Here is a 15946-nt window from a genome sequence, read left to right as displayed (position 1 = left end):
GTTTTTGTGACATTTTTTCGTATTTTTTTTTTGCTTCTATCAACATTTCTTGTCAGTTTTTTTGAGATTTATTTGTTTTCATCAACGTCTTTGGAAATTAGTTTGACGTTTTTGTCTCTTGTATTGACATTTTAGAAGTGATGAAATGTTTTTTGTTTGTTGAGAAAATCATTTGGGGAGTCCCAGAATCTCTCAATGTGCTCAGTAGAGATCTGTTATTTTACCTTTGATTGTTGAAACAGGACGATATGTTAAAAAAGATCTTTACCAAGATGATCTGTAGATATGAGTTGTTGTTTGTTATTCATGTATTTCTCCACGTTATGTATCTGCGGGACAGGAAGAAGTCTGTTAAATAGCGGTGTCTTGTAATCCCATGTGGGACGGGCCAAATGTTTGGTGTGACACAGAAATCAAATCAAATTAAAAGTGTATTTAGTTTCTCTTCCACTGCATGGCTCTGAAGAGAGAAAGCACCAGACCTCCTTTATCCTACACACGTTGTTCTCTTTGTGGACATTTGTAAAGAAATCTAGATTAACATTTATTTGTTTGGCGGACCAAAATGTTGTTATAATAATCATAATCAATAAGTCATTCTTCTCTTTTCCATAGCTGAGATTCTGGTTCTGTGTGGATGAAGTGAATGTGTTGATGAAATCATTGAACAAGAGTCTTTGAACAGACTTTACTGATGGGATGTGTGAACAAACTGAAGCTTTACATGATGAATAAACTAACATGAACAAAGTATTTTCTTCCTGTCTTCATTCCAGGGTTTCATACAAAGCTGACGGAGAAAATGTGAAACTGATATGAGAGTATAACTGAAGCACTTTTCCTCCTGAAACACCACAAAGTACAGTGTTCATGTTTAGAGTCAGTCAGTCTCTGTCCTTTCAACTCTCCTCACTAAAACTGCTCCGTCACAGAGAAATGAGCAGAGTTTTCTATCACTTGTTCACTGCGATTAAGTAGAGTGTGTTAAAAGAATTAAAAGAACAATAAAAGGTTTATCATGGCTGTACTAACCAGTCCCTCCAGAAAAACGTGATTATGCGATCGCATAATTCAACGCATAATCAGCCAAAGTCTGCATAGTTATGCGGGGGGGGGCGCACTTTCACCGCATAAATTGCCGATTTCCGCGACGTGAACATCATCAAAAAGCAGGGTGTCGGTGTCTGTCTTTTTCATCAAACCGCAGTTTTTATTATTTATTATTATTATTTATTATTTCATCGCATAAAATTGCATAAATATCCCATATATTCTATCGCATTTTTTAAGAAAACATTGCCGCATAATCAAGGATTTTTGCCCCGCAACAATCACAAAAAAAATCTGCATCTTTCTGGAAGGACTGATTAATAACCCTTATAAATGTAAATGATCATTCCCAATTTTACAGAGACGGAGAGTGTAGGTATATGTAAGGAGATAACATAGGTACAGGCTAATTATTGATCACTAACATGCTAGTTAATATTAGTAATTACTGATCACTAACATGCTAGTTAACATTAGTAATTACTGATCACTAACATGCTAGTTAACATTAGTAATTACTGATCACTAACATGATAGTTAACATTAGTAATTACTGATCACTAACATGCTAGTTAACATGAGTAATTAAACCTAAACAGATAATGTAAGTCCAAACTGCCTGTGAGCTTCTCCTGTACTATACGGTAATTCCTCTACTGTGTGACAGTAAGTCTCGTGGTTATGACCCAATCGTTAGTGTATTTTTATAGAAGAGTCTGCTACGGAGCCATAACGTGAGGTACAAGGTAATGGAGCCTTTTATACATTGTCGTGTTTCTTTAGAAATAAACAATGGACAAATAGAGTCTTTAAACGCTTCAGATGTAAAGTTATTCTCTGTCAAAGTGACGACAAAATGAATGGGAGTCAATGGGATGCCAACGGGAGGTGTCGGCTTGGTAGCATCAAAATGGCGCCATAGGAGGTTCGAGTTCTGAGAAAAAAAAAAGTCTAAATAATTTCAGAATAGAAATCAGTAATAGCTACTATTACTATGTTCGAGCCGAAGAGGTTTTCATGAAGGTGTTTAACATTAGTTTAATGTGAATGTAAGTATCTGTTTATATATTCTGTACGTTAACAGGATGAAACCTGCTGTGAATATAAGAACCATAAAAGAGTTTCACACGATTATATATTTTGTTATAATTCAATCTAAAGTCTTTTATTTTCTCCGGGCCTTCCAAGTCTCAGATTAAAACTATGAAATGTGATAGTGTTAAATATTTATGGTTTTCATTTATTAAGAATACAGATCACCGCCGTCTTCTCAGTTTGTTTGAAATGTGTTTTATTGATGATGATGAATAATAAATATTTTGACTTTTTTCCTAAAAATATTTAGATTTTTTTGATGATGAGATAATTTCTGATTAATCTTGTCAAAATTCAAAATATATATTTTTTATTTTTTACAACCACAATCACACTCAGTCCAATGTGCTGTCAGATTCATTGTGTTGTGTAACAGTTAAGATCACTTTACTGGCAGTGTCTCAGTTGTTTTAGTGAGTAACCAACTCGACTACTCTAGCTACATAATTCAATTTGAGAACACAAATATTGAAATTACATAAAATGCCGGTCCCTTGTAGCCGTGATAAATGAGCCTGAAGCTAACGGTACCTGTTCAGGTGGAAATTAGCCAACTAGGCGTCCTTTTGGGCTCTAAGCTGTCTCCATCTCCAAGTCAAAATATTTAGACTTTTTTTCTCAAATTACTTTTTTTCTTATTTTGACTGTTTCTCAAATTATTTTGACTTTTTCTCAAATTATTTTGACTTTTTCTCAAATTATTTAGACTTTGTTTGCTCAAAATATTTAGTAATAGTAATATAATGACGGAGGGATTCTTAACTTATTCTGCACAAAAACAAATGCCTTTAACTTTTCTCAGTACTTAGGTAAACAACACGATATTAATCCACATTCACATCCCCACTATAATATGCACTTTAAGATGATTTCTGTTTGACTAATGCTAATTTAACTCCCTTTTTGAAACTGACCTCACTTGTAATCTGTGTTTAATGCAGTGGTAATATGTTCCAGTTTGACATTGCAGGCAGGGCTGTAGTCAAGACCACCGTTGTTGAGTCCAAGATCAGGACTAGTCAAGACCGAGTCCAAAAAGGTTCGAATCGGAGTTGTAAGAAATAAAAATAATCAGTCAAGCTGGCTATGCTTTATGAGGATACAAATCATAGTTGAATTATAGTTGTGTGTTTAGTGGAAGAGCACTGTGACAGCTTAGTCATGCAAAATGAGAAAAGGCTACTGTTGTATGTGCAGAAAGCAGCACTGTATGACGGTGGTCAGAAAGCAACAAGAGTGCAGCAACAAAGTTAATATCAGTTTGATATCAGTTTGACCATGAGAATAAGTTACTCCTCAACCTGTGACAGGCAACAGCGGCGCATTGTTCTCTCTGACCATCAGCATAGTTAAAGTCTGCCTAAGAACTGATGAAGAGGGCGTGTGCCAAAAGACTGGGACCAGTCTGTGCACCAACCAGGGGAGGCTAAGTCTAAACCACGGTACTCCTCCAACTTTTAATAAACTAATCAAAATGCTCTTAGAGACTGATATATGAATTCATGTATAAGCCAGAAAATTCAGTCTGATGAGAGAAGCCTGTGTGCCTGCTCAACTCGGACCCGTGTACACGTTTATGCTCTTATGATTTTACTTAAATAAATACTTGTTAAACTTTTAAGTCCTCTTCTTGCCTAATTAGTGGATTTTGAGACATGAAAAAGTGGTGACCCTGACGTGATCCACTAAGTGGCGCCAGAGGACTTTCCCCTGAATTGAGCAGACAGGACGGACTCCAGTTTTTCGTTCACTCAAAACAGCGCGCTGTCAAAAATAAGGTAAGCAGAGACCTGTTAATATCTAACTTCTGCACATTGAGCATAACCAAATTTTTGAGTGAAGAAGAACAAGAGTGCCGTTGGTAAATTGAATGAAATCTTAAGAGTATAAAAGAAAACTAAACAGTAAAACAAAATTGTAAAATAAGAACTGTTAACAGAGTGAAAAGAAAGCCTGTAAAAAGCTCCTGGTCCACTGTGACCGGAGAGTTGGTTTAATTTGACTTAATTAGAGGAATCTCAGTCGGTTGGTTGGTAGATACTGTAAAAAGCCAATGATTGTGAATTCAATGCAATGACAGAAAAAGTTTTACATTTCGATACGGAGGCAGATTTTGAAGTATATTGTGAAGAGAATAAAATTACTAGAGCGCTGTTTGATTTTGAGGTATACTGTGAAGAGGATAAAATTAATAAGGCACAGCTTGAAGTAGAAACAATTATTAGTGAAGGTTCATTGTGTGAAGTGTCCGAACGGACAGGGGAGAATACTTTAGGAAAAGAGTGAAACAGTAACAGGTAGTGGTGACGAAGTGAGTTTAGAGCTAGACTCAGATTTTGAGAGCAACATACAGCAGGACAAGAGACTGTAACTCTGTAACTGACATTACAGAGTCAAATTGACACTTTGAAAAGCAGAGACAATTGTTCGTTGAAAATATATTCGGTTTCTTATATATAGTGTGTTTTGGGTGCTGTTGGGAACTGTATCATGGCAAAAAGAAGTGAAAGATTGTGCATACAGTGCTGAAATGGAAGAACTGACAGCTTTTCTGTTGGTGAAACTGGGGAAGAAAGCACCCGGGGGGTTGCAGCAGAAACAATGGGTTGAGACAGGGAAAAAGATACTTTGTAAGTGGGAAAAGGAAGGACTGTTGGCAGACATAGGGAGAGATGAGAGTGTATTGAGAACTTTGAATATCAGAGCAGAGAGTCAGGCACGAGTGGCAGACACAGAATGGAAAGAAAAAGGGAGTAGTAGGTGGGGGCCTGCATGGGGGCGTAAACAAAAGAAGGCCGTGGAGAAAGATGTCACAAGGGGGCTGACTGAAGTGCTGGATAAACTGAAAAGGAAAAATGATAAGTTGGCAACATCTGGTGGCACAACTGAAGTAGTACCAGAAAAGACTAATAATAACCCAACCACAGCCACTGCCAGCATGTAACCTTCCCTGCCACAACCAACAGCACCTCCATCCTACGAGGCTATAACAGTGGTTCAAGCTCCTGTGGTGCCAGTAAAGAGAGGTGTACTGGAAGTGAATGGAGGAGTTCTGGATCTGGACATCCCCCAACACAACGACCTGGCAAATCTGGTGAAATGCACAGCCGACCTGACTGACACAGTTGACAAACTAGAAAATCAAATGGAAAACACCAGAGCAGAAATGAGCCAGCTCAAGGGGGAATCCATGGTTGGGACACAGTCACCACCAGGCCAAGGACCCCCAGGACCATCCACTGCATCACTCCAACTGCCACCATCACAATCAACGCCTCAACTCCTGCCCCAACCTCGGTCCCAGAGCACTCCTAGAGGGGGTCTGCAAGTGAGACCACCTCCTTTTGATCTATTTGTAAATGAAACCCTCAGATAAAGTCTCCAAACACTCTGACTACACCTTCTCCAGCCACACCTCAGCGGTTAGCTTGAAGGAATCAGGAACTGACGTATCCTCTACTGACGATGAAGATGAAAAGCAGCACAGAATTACAAAACACTTCACCAAAAGGGGTCCCCCACACTGCAAGGTGTGTTTGAAGGAGAAGCGAAGGTCATGGATGAAGCAAGAAGAGAATATGACCTTAGAGACAGACCCAAAAAAGGGGGGACCGGAGCTTTCCCTATTATGGAACACCCCTCAACCAACTTTGGAGTGTATGTGCCATTTAAACACAGAGATCTGGAGGGGTTACTGGATGACCTCCCGCCAATCACCCAGGGAGCTGGACCATGTTGGCATCTTGATGTTTCTGTCAAGAACGGACATGTTCATGCCGCTCTTTTCCAGAAAAAGGGGGGAGACAGGTTAGTGCTAACCTACCACAGCTCAAAATTGGACACTATTGAACAAGGACAAACATCAGAGCAATGCATTCACGTTCAGTACTGAACGAAAACTGAAAATACAGAAGGAGCTGAGACAACCCCACATCACTTTTGTAACCTCAGCCATCAATTTGGCAGACAAAATGGGACACGGAAAACCCCACAGCTGTGAAGAAGTGGCAGCACAAGAACTGAAACTCAGGCCAGACCTGAAAAACGAACCTCTGCCAGATGCACAACATTGGCTGTACACAGATGGATGCTGCTACAAAGGAGAAAATGGAAATGTGGCTGCGTATGCGGTGATGGAACAACACGCAGACGGTACACACACCGAAGTGGACTCAGGAATAATACCACAACCTGCATCAGCACAAATGGCTGAAATATTGGCACTCACAAAAGCACTGCAGTGGTCAGAAGGGAAAAGGGTCAATATCTACACAGACTCAGCATACGCACATGGAGCGGTGCATATAGATGGACCACAATGGCAAAAGAGGAATTTCCTGACCACCAGCAAGACTCCCGTCAAGCACAAGGATCAACTGGTAACCCTACTGGAAGCAGTAAAAGTGCCAGCAGCAGTGGCAATAATGAAGTGCAAAGGACATGACAAAGCAGACACAAGGGTGGCAAAAGGAAATGAAGCAGCAGACCAAAGAGCCAAAGAAGTTGGAGGGTACACTCCCAGACAAATGACACTACAACCAGAGGGAGGACCAACAGAACTAACCACAGAAAACATAAAAGACATCCAAGAAGAGGCCGGACCATATGAACATTCAGAATGGCAGAGAAAAGGAGCATGCAAGGATAAAGACGGCATTTGGAGGTCACACACTGGACACATAGTGGCTCCGGCAAAGCTATGTCGACTATTGTTCCCAACCATGCACGGCCCCACCCATGAGGGAACCAGAAGAACCCTGACAAACATGAAAGAACTATGGTGGCACCCATGGATGTCAGACATCATCACCAACTTTGTGGAAGAATGTGACACATGCAACAAACACAATAACAAGAAACCATTCAAGGCCCCGGTAGGTGACTGAGTGCGAGTGAAAGTCCACAAGAGAAAGTGGACCGAGCCCAGGTGGCTTGGACCGTACGAAGTGAGGGAGGTTACCTCACACTCTGTCCAAGTAAAAGGCAAGGCAGGAGCTGCTTGGCACCACCTGACACATTGTTCCCCAGCACCTACACCTTCCCGTGATTTGAAGGAAGTTAGAGCTGATTTGATCCACAATGCCGCTCCCGTTCAAACTTAGGCAATCAGGCCAAGGGAGTGAACCCAGACAAAAATACTACTATGTATGCACATGGAAGGTCTGGGTAGGTATGCTAATATCTACAGCCATACTCGTTATGTTGTTATTTTGGTTCATAGATACCAAATATGACAGAGGAAGAAGGGAGGTTCAGGTGACAAGAACAAAAGGACAGATCACATTGTCATTTATTAGGGGACACACAAGCACAGCCCTATTAGACCTATGCGACATAGTGCCATGCACCACCAAAGACAGAAGAGAGGAAGTCATATACATATGCGTCACGACCAACTCAGGCAAGTGGTGTAGCAGTTGGAAGTGTGCCATAGCTAACACAGGCTCAGATTGGGGAAATGTGGGATGTGAATCATATGATACAATGCACCTTACGATAACACATAGGGACCTGAAATCCAGACTGAGTGTAGGTAGAAAGCAGGAAAGACGATGCCAGGAACAGAAATGTAATCCTATATATGTGACGTTGAAGGATCCAAAACCAGAGGATGCAGGGACTTATGTTATGGGATTGTATGCTGAAGGGAAAGATCCGTTAGGACAGTTCATCATTCAAGTCACAGACCCATGGAGTAATAGTACACTGTCCACATCCATTACTGTCCAGGTTGACGCAATGAACACAGGTATGGGTGTCCTGAAAGACTCTAAAGGGCCATTAGTAAAATATTTGAACCTAGAGGACTTTACCATTGAGGAAAGGTTGGAGATGGAAACTGGTTTCACACCCTCAGGTAACACGTGGCTCAAAATGATGAAATATACTGCTAGAACGCATAACATGTCTGACTGTGTTATCTGTGCTAAAGCAAGACCTCATTTGGGGACAGTACCATTCCCACTCTCACCTGTGGACGACCTTATTGGTTATAATTGTATGTCAAGTCTTTACAGTGATGTGACCATGGAAAGTGATGTCTGCAGGACCCTGTCTCTTCTGTATCCCAGAGTGCGTGCAATACAACCGCCTCCAGGAGTGGTCGCCTACCCTGGTAACTATACTTGCATCACACAACCCAACAGCTCTACCATGAATGTGGGACACCTACCTAAGAAGTTTTGTATATACACCTACAACACATCTTCGTTCGTTCCCAATGTCACACAGCCGATGTTTAACAATCAGAGTAAGGGACTCGACACAGCCCCGCCTTAGACCATCCTTACCTGCTAAATGGGGGGGAAGCTGCGCCTTAGTGTCCCTATTATTGCCGATTACCATGCTTCCTATTAGCGCAGGGAAGCTAGAGGAGACAGTACAGTCTACCTACCACAAACATTCCTTGAAGAGGGCTAAAAGAGACACTGACTTGGGTTTTGGTACATGGGGAGATCCAAGCACCCCGTTCGGGTCTATAGATAGTAAGGTGTATATAGATGCAATTGGAATACCAAGGGGTGTACCAGAGGAGTTCAAAGCTCAGAATCAGATAGCAAAGGGTTTTGAATCTATACTGCCCTGGATAACTACAAACAAGAATGTGGACTGGATAAATTATATATACTACAACCAGCAGAGGTTTTTGAACCGGACTAGGGATGGCCTGAGGGGTGTGTCCGAACAATTAGGCGCCTCCTCACTCATGGCATTTCAGAACCGTATGGCACTGGACATGTTGTTGGCAGAAAAAGGGGGTGTGTGCCACATGTTTGGAGATGCTTGTTGTACATTTATTCCCAATAATACTGCCCCGGATGGTAGCATCACTAGAGCCTTGGAGGGGTTGACCTCTCTAGCCAATGAACTAGCAGAGAACTCGGGTGTGGCTGAAAACCCCATCACCAGTTGGCTGGAGGACGTTTTTGGCAAATACAAAGCAATTGTGCTCTCCATGCTTATGTCCGTGGCAGTGTTTCTGGGCATATTGGTGTGTTGTGGATGCTGTTGCATCCCTTGTTGTCTCACTCTGGTGAACAGATGGATTGATGTGGCTCTGACCAAAAAAGATCCCCAGAAAGATGCTCCTCCAGCCTACTCCATGCCCCTGTTGGGGATGGAGGATGGTGATGAGACTGATTTGGACAATGAAGGAAGTGAATCACCAATGTAATGCTATGCTATATTAATCTTGCTTCTTCTTCCCCTAGTGCGGCCAATTATTTACCAGTTTGAGGGCCATATAATCCTAAATTTAGTAGTATTCACACCTGAGGTGTGAAAAGGGGGATCTGTAAGAAATAAAAATAATCAGTCAAGCTGGCTATGCTTTATGAGGATACAAATCATAGTTGAATTATAGTTGTGTGTTTAGTGGAAGAGCACTGTGACAGCTTAGTCATGCAAAATGAGAAAAGGATACTGTTGTACGTGCAGAAAGCAGCACTGTATGACGGTGGTCAGAAAGCAACAAGAGTGCAGCAACAAAGTTAATATCAGTTTGATATCAGTTTGACCATGAGAATAAGTTACTCCTCAACCTGTGACAGGCAACAGCGGCGCATTGTTCTCTCTGACCATCAGCATAGTTAAAGTCTGCCTAACAGCTGATGAAGAGGGCGTGTGCCAAAAGACTGGGACCAGTCTGTGCACCAACCAGGGGAGGCCAAGTCTAAACCACGGTACTCCTCCAACTTTTAATAAACAAATCAAAATGCTCTTAGAGACTGATATATGAATTCATGTATAAGCCAGAAAATTCAGTCTGATGAGAGAAGCCTGTGTGCCTGCTCAACCCGTGTACACGTTTATGCTCTTATGATTTTACTTAAATAAATACTTGTTAAACTTTTAAGTCTTCTTCTTGCCTACTTAGTGGATTTTGAAACACAACAGAGTCAAGACCAAGTCCAGGGGCCTGTTTCACAAAACCAAGATAAGGGATTTAAGCTGGGATTTCCCAGTTATCCTGGATGAATTTAGTCTTGACTCGGTTTCACGAAAGCAGAGGCCCATAAATCACCATGGAGATTTATTCTGTACAGCTAGCCTGCTCCAGACCAGGCTAACAGCCAGGATTTACTGCATGAACTGTATTAAAAGCCACTGGGATGAAGAGGATTGTAAGTACAGCTGCAGCTGCCCTGAGTGCAGGAAGACGTTCACACCGAGGCCTGTCCTGCTGAAAAGCACCATGTTAGCAGATTTAGTGGAGGAGCTGAAGAAGACTGGACTCCAAGCTGCTCCTGCTGATCACTGCTATGCTGGAGCTGAAGATGTGGCCTGTGATTTCTGCACTGGGAGAAAACTCAAAGCACACAAGTCCTGTCTGCAATGTCTGGCTTCTTTCTGTGAGAAACACCTTCAGCCTCATTATGAATCAGAGACATTCAAGAAATACAAGCTGGTGGAGCCGTCCAAGAAGCTCCAGGAGAACATCTGCTCTCGTCATGATGAGGTGATGAAGATGTTCTGTCGTACTGCTGCCTGCAGCAGCAGTTACGAGGAAGTATGACAGCTTGATGATAAGTAATGGTGCAGCAAAGGGTCAAAATAGTAGCCCGTTAGGCACGACGTGAAGCCGAGTGAAGTGTAAAATAAGTTAATAAATGGCGGCATATGATTAATGCGATTAAAAAACAAAAATGTACGCGTTATGCTCGGCCCTTAATCGCATCGCGATTAACATGTTAATGCTGAAAGCCCTAGTTTGTATAATATCTGTTGTATGTTTATTGTTATCGGGCCCCCTCTGGAAAGCTTTTAGTAGCTGATTTGGGGTTTCCCATTTCATGCAGCCTACATATGATCATGGTACCTTCTGAAATTGTGTTTAATGATACGATGACGTAGAAATAAACAAAACGATGAACGAAAATAGGCTTCTCTGCTTCACTGTTACTGTATCTGCTGTCTGATGTTAACGTGACTGATTTGTTTGAGCTGTTTTTCTTAACTAGGATTGTGTGAGCTAGGATTTAGTTTCACTCAGGTGTTTGAGACAGAACCAGTTAGAGTTAAGGTTGCTTTATATTTTACTATTTTAAGAGCTGTAAAGCTATAAAGTTTGATCCACTTAATTACAGGACAACTCAGTCATTTAGTAATCTGGGGAGCTGTCTCCAAGCCCTCTGATTCTGAAGAGTTTACCTCCTAATAGCTGAAGTCAGCAGAGTTTTTAAATGAGAAATGAGCTCTGTTGTCAACAAGTTTTGCTGCCTTCCTTATCATGTAATTTTTCTTTTTACATCAGTACAAACTGCAGCTGCTCTTACAAAGTATGTACTGTTGCCTGCAGTACAGTCTGCAGACAGTCGGGACATAAAACTCTGTGATAACATTACAACTTGAACTTTGAGCCTTTTGCTCAGATATGCTGCACAGAGGATTGTGGGTCAGAAAAGCATGCTGGCTTGCATGCTGCAAAATCTGACCGGAAGCATTAGGACATATATTTGGTATAGTGCTTTTGACATACTATGTATTGGGACAAACTAAATCTTTCCCTCTCATACTAATGGTAGTATGGGCATTGCAACACAGCCAGGATCTCTCCCAAACCACTCCTCTTCCAGGAAAGAACAAAGCTTGATAATCCCTCCCCATCCTCTTTCTGCTCTCAAACACAGCCAGCTCCACTCTGTGCTCATATTTCCTTGTTCCCTCCCCTTCAGAGCTACAGTTTGCAGAGGGGTGTAACCAACATGCTGGAGGAGGTACAACAGCCTATGACTGCTGTTTTTAGATCAGAGCTCAGACTAGTTTCACTCAGGAAGTGAGACTCAGACAGTTGTTGTCACTGACTGAGAGCTGAAATGGCGCAGAAAGGAGTTCAGCTGGACCGGGAAACCTTCTCTTGTTCCATCTGTCTGGATCTACTGAAGGATCCGGTGACTACTCCCTGTGGACACAGCTACTGCATGGACTGTATTAAAAGCCACTGGGATGTAGAGGATTGTAAGTACAGCTACAGCTGCCCTCAGTGCAGGAAGACATTCACACCGAGGCCTGTCCTGCTGAAAAACACCATGTTAGCAGATTTAGTGGAGGAGCTGAAGAAGACTGGACTCCAAGCTGCTCCTGCTGATCACTGCTATGCTGGAGCTGAAGATGTGGCCTGTGATGTCTGCACCGGGAGAAAACTCAAAGCACACAAGTCCTGTCTGCAATGTCTGGCTTCTTTCTGTGAGAAACACCTTCAGCCTCATTATGAATCAGAGACATTCAAGAAACACAAGCTGGTGGAGCCGTCCAAGAAGCTCCAGGAGAACGTCTGCTCTCGTCATGATGAGGTGATGAAGATGTTCTGTCGTACTGATCAGCAACTTATCTGTTATCTCTGCTCTGTGGATGAACATAAAGGCCACAACACAGTCTCAGCTGCAGCAGAAAGGACTGAGAGGCAGAAAAAGCTTGAGGGGAGTCGACAGACCATCCAGCAGAGAATCCAGGACAGAGAGAAAGATGTGAAGCTGCTTCAACAGCAGGCGGAGGTCATCAATCTCTCTGCTGATAAAGCAGTGGAGGACAGCGAGAAGATCTTCACTGAGCTGATCCGTCTCCTGGAGAAAAGAAGCTCTGATGTGAAGCAGCAGGTCAGATCCCAGCAGAAAAGAGAAGAGAGTCGAGTCAGAGAGCTTCAGGAGAAGCTGGAGCAGGAGATCACTGACCTGAAGAGGAAAGACTCTGAGCTGGAGAAGCTCTCACACACAGAGGATCACACCCAGTTTCTACACAACTACCCCTCACTGTCACCACTCAGCCAATCAGCATCCAGCATCCATATCTGTCCTCTGAGCTGCTTTGAGGACGTGACAGCAGCCGTGTCAGAAGTCAGAGATAAACTACAGGACGTCCTGAGAGAGAAGAGGACAAACGTCTCACTGACAGGGACTGAAGTGGATGTTTTACTGCCACAACCAGAGCCCAAGACCAGAGCTGGATTCTTAAAATATTCACGTGAAATCACACTGGATCCAAACACAGCACACACACAGCTTTTATTATCTGAGGGGAACAGGAAAGCAACAGTAATGAGTCAAACACAGTCTTATTCTAGTCACCCAGACAGATTCACTGGCTGGTGGCAGGTCCTGAGTAGAGAGAGTCTGACTGGATGTTGTTACTGGGAGGTGGAGAGGAGAGGAGCAGTGTATGTAGCAGTCTCATACAAGGATATCAGCAGAGCAGTGAGGTCATTTGAATGTGAATTTGGATTCAATGACAAATCTTGGGCGTTATATTGTAACAACAACACTTATTTATTTTGGTCCAACAAAGTCCATACTACCATCTCAGGTCCTGAGTCCTCCAGAGTAGGAGTGTACCTGGATCACAGTGCAGGTATTCTGTCCTTCTACAGTGTCTCTGAAACCATGACTCTCCTCCACAGAGTCCAGACCACATTCACTCAGCCCCTCTATGCTGGACTAGGGTTTTATGGTTCTCTTGGAGACTCTGCTGAGTTGTGCAAACTAAAATAGACAGAAGTCAACACAACACAACAAACAAACAAACAGCTGATTGTTGCGCATCTCTCTCTCTCTGTCTCTCTCTCTCTCTCCACGGAGAAACAGCTGATCAACGATCTAATAGTATAAGTGTAACAGAGCTGTGTGACATTATAATCAAATATATTAATGAAAATAGGTTGAGTGTAACTAATATTTTCATATAGGCCTACTGTATATACAGATCAGTCTCAGGTTGAAACTTGTAGTTCTGAAAGTTAACACAACATAATGTAATGTTTGTGTATGCCTTAGTTTGAGGATGATATTTTTTTTTAAAAATCTTTAAAAACAATGTAATATGGCACTTAAATGAACTTAATATGTTTAGTTTTTTGAGAGATTATATTGTAAGCAATGTAGGCAATACAAATGTTGCTTTTTTCCCTAGTTTGGGTTGTTTAAAAACGCAAAAAATAAAATATCCGATTAATCGATCGATAAAGTGCTAGATTAATCGATTACAAAAAGAATCGATAGCTGCAGCCCTAATCTCTACCGAGATGATCTGTAGATATTAGTTCTTGTTTGTTATTCATGTATTTCTCTAAGTTATGTATCTGCGGGACAGGAAGAGGTCTGTTAAATAGCGGTGTCTTGTAATCCCATGTGGGACGGGCCAAATGTTTGTTGTGACACAGAAATCAAATCAAACTCAAAGTGTATTTAGTTTCTCTTCCACTGCATGGCTCTGAAGAGAGAAATCACCAGACCTCCTTTATCCTACACACTTTGTTCTCTTTGTGGACATTTGTAAAGAAATCTAGATTTACATTTATTTGTTTGGCGGACCAAAATGTTGTTATAATAATCATAATCAATAAGTCATTCTTCTCTTTTCCATAGCTGAGATTCTGGTTCTGTGTGGATGAAGTGAATGTGTTCATGAAATCATTGAACAAGAGTCTTTGAACAGACTTTACTGATGGGATGTGTGAACAAACTGAAGCTTTACATGATGAATAAACTAACATGAACAAAGTGTTTTCTTCCTGTCTTCATTCCAGGGTTTCATACAAAGCTGACGGAGAAAATGTGAAACTGATATGAGAGTATAACTGAGGAACTAAGTTAAGTAGAGTGTGTTAAAAGAATTAAAAGAACACTAAAGGTTTATCATGGCTGTAGTAGTCAGTCCATCTAGAAAAACGTGATTATGCGATCGCATAATTCAACGCATAATCAGCCAAATTGCCGATTTACGTGCAAAATATGCGGGGCTTTGCATGATTTCATAATCCCCGCATTTTCGTTGCAAAATAGTCCCATAATATATCTTAGCAGAAAGTTGAAAAATGTTGTGTTTACTTCACAAAAGAGCAGACATTTCCCCCTGTTGCCATGGGAACGTTATGAAGTGATGTAATTACGCAAACAGCAGTTTTTTACAAATTTCATCGCATAAAATTGCATAAATATCATGCACATTCCATCGCATTTTTTAAGAAAACGTGGCGCATAATCAAAGATTTTTGCCCCGCAACAATCACAAAAAAATTCAGCATCTTCCTGGAAATACTGATTTATAACCCTTATAAATGTAAATGATCGCTGTACACACCCAAATCAAGACTACAAATGTATAATGCTGCAATCGGCGTACCGAGACAAGTATTATAGACTAGAGCAGGGGTCACCAACCTTTTCTAAACTGAGAGCTACTTCATGGGGACTGAGTCATACGAAGGGTTACCAGTTTGATACACTCTTCTGAAATAACAAATGTGCTCAGTTTGCCTTTAGTTAGGGCTGGGCGATATATCGATATTAATATCGATATCGTGATATGAGACTAGATATCGTCTTAGATTTTGAATATCGTAATATCGTGATATGACATAAGTGTCTTTTTTACTGGTTTTAAAGGCTGCGTTACAGTGAAGTGATGGACTTTTCGGAACTTACCAGACTGTTCTAGCTGTTTTATTATTAATGATTATTTATCTAAAATCTAAGCGTGAAGATATTTTGCGAGAGCACCAACTGTCAACTCTAGAATATATCGCCGCAATATCGATACATCGAGGTATTTGGTCAAGAATATCGTGATATCTGATTTTCTCTATATCGCCCAGCCCTATATTAGAAAATATGGGACGTAGAAATAAGCGCTGAAAATGTGTAGAAGAAAAATTTAACAATTTAAAATGTTGGAAAAAACTAAAACAAACTGAAAAAAAGGCGTCAAAAATATTGACGGGAAGACAACACAAGGGTTAATCAGAATTTATGTTTACATTTTATTGTTATTTGAACAGCTGAGCATTGAACCAGGTGAAGAAACCTGTTTT

At 41.4% G+C, this 15946-nt stretch overlaps 2 protein-coding genes across 3 annotated transcripts in view; one reads left to right on the top strand and one right to left on the bottom strand.

Annotated features, from left to right (window-relative positions):
* The window catches only part of dcst1 (DC-STAMP domain containing 1), a 78428-nt gene that overhangs the window by 57000 nt on the left and 5482 nt on the right, over positions 1 to 15946 (bottom strand). The window lies entirely within an intron of this gene.
* LOC114557002 (tripartite motif-containing protein 16-like) lies at positions 11921 to 13694 on the top strand. Its single transcript, XM_028580204.1, has one exon. It carries the CDS (start codon positions 11961 to 11963, stop codon positions 13626 to 13628), a length of 1668 nt encoding a protein of 555 aa, XP_028436005.1. The 5' UTR covers positions 11921 to 11960; the 3' UTR covers positions 13629 to 13694.

This window comes from Perca flavescens, chromosome 6, assembly GCF_004354835.1.
Source record: "Perca flavescens isolate YP-PL-M2 chromosome 6, PFLA_1.0, whole genome shotgun sequence".
Lineage (NCBI taxonomy): Eukaryota > Metazoa > Chordata > Actinopteri > Perciformes > Percidae > Perca > Perca flavescens.
Note: the sequence above shows the minus strand (reverse complement) of the source record. Positions and strands in the feature narration are given on the sequence as shown.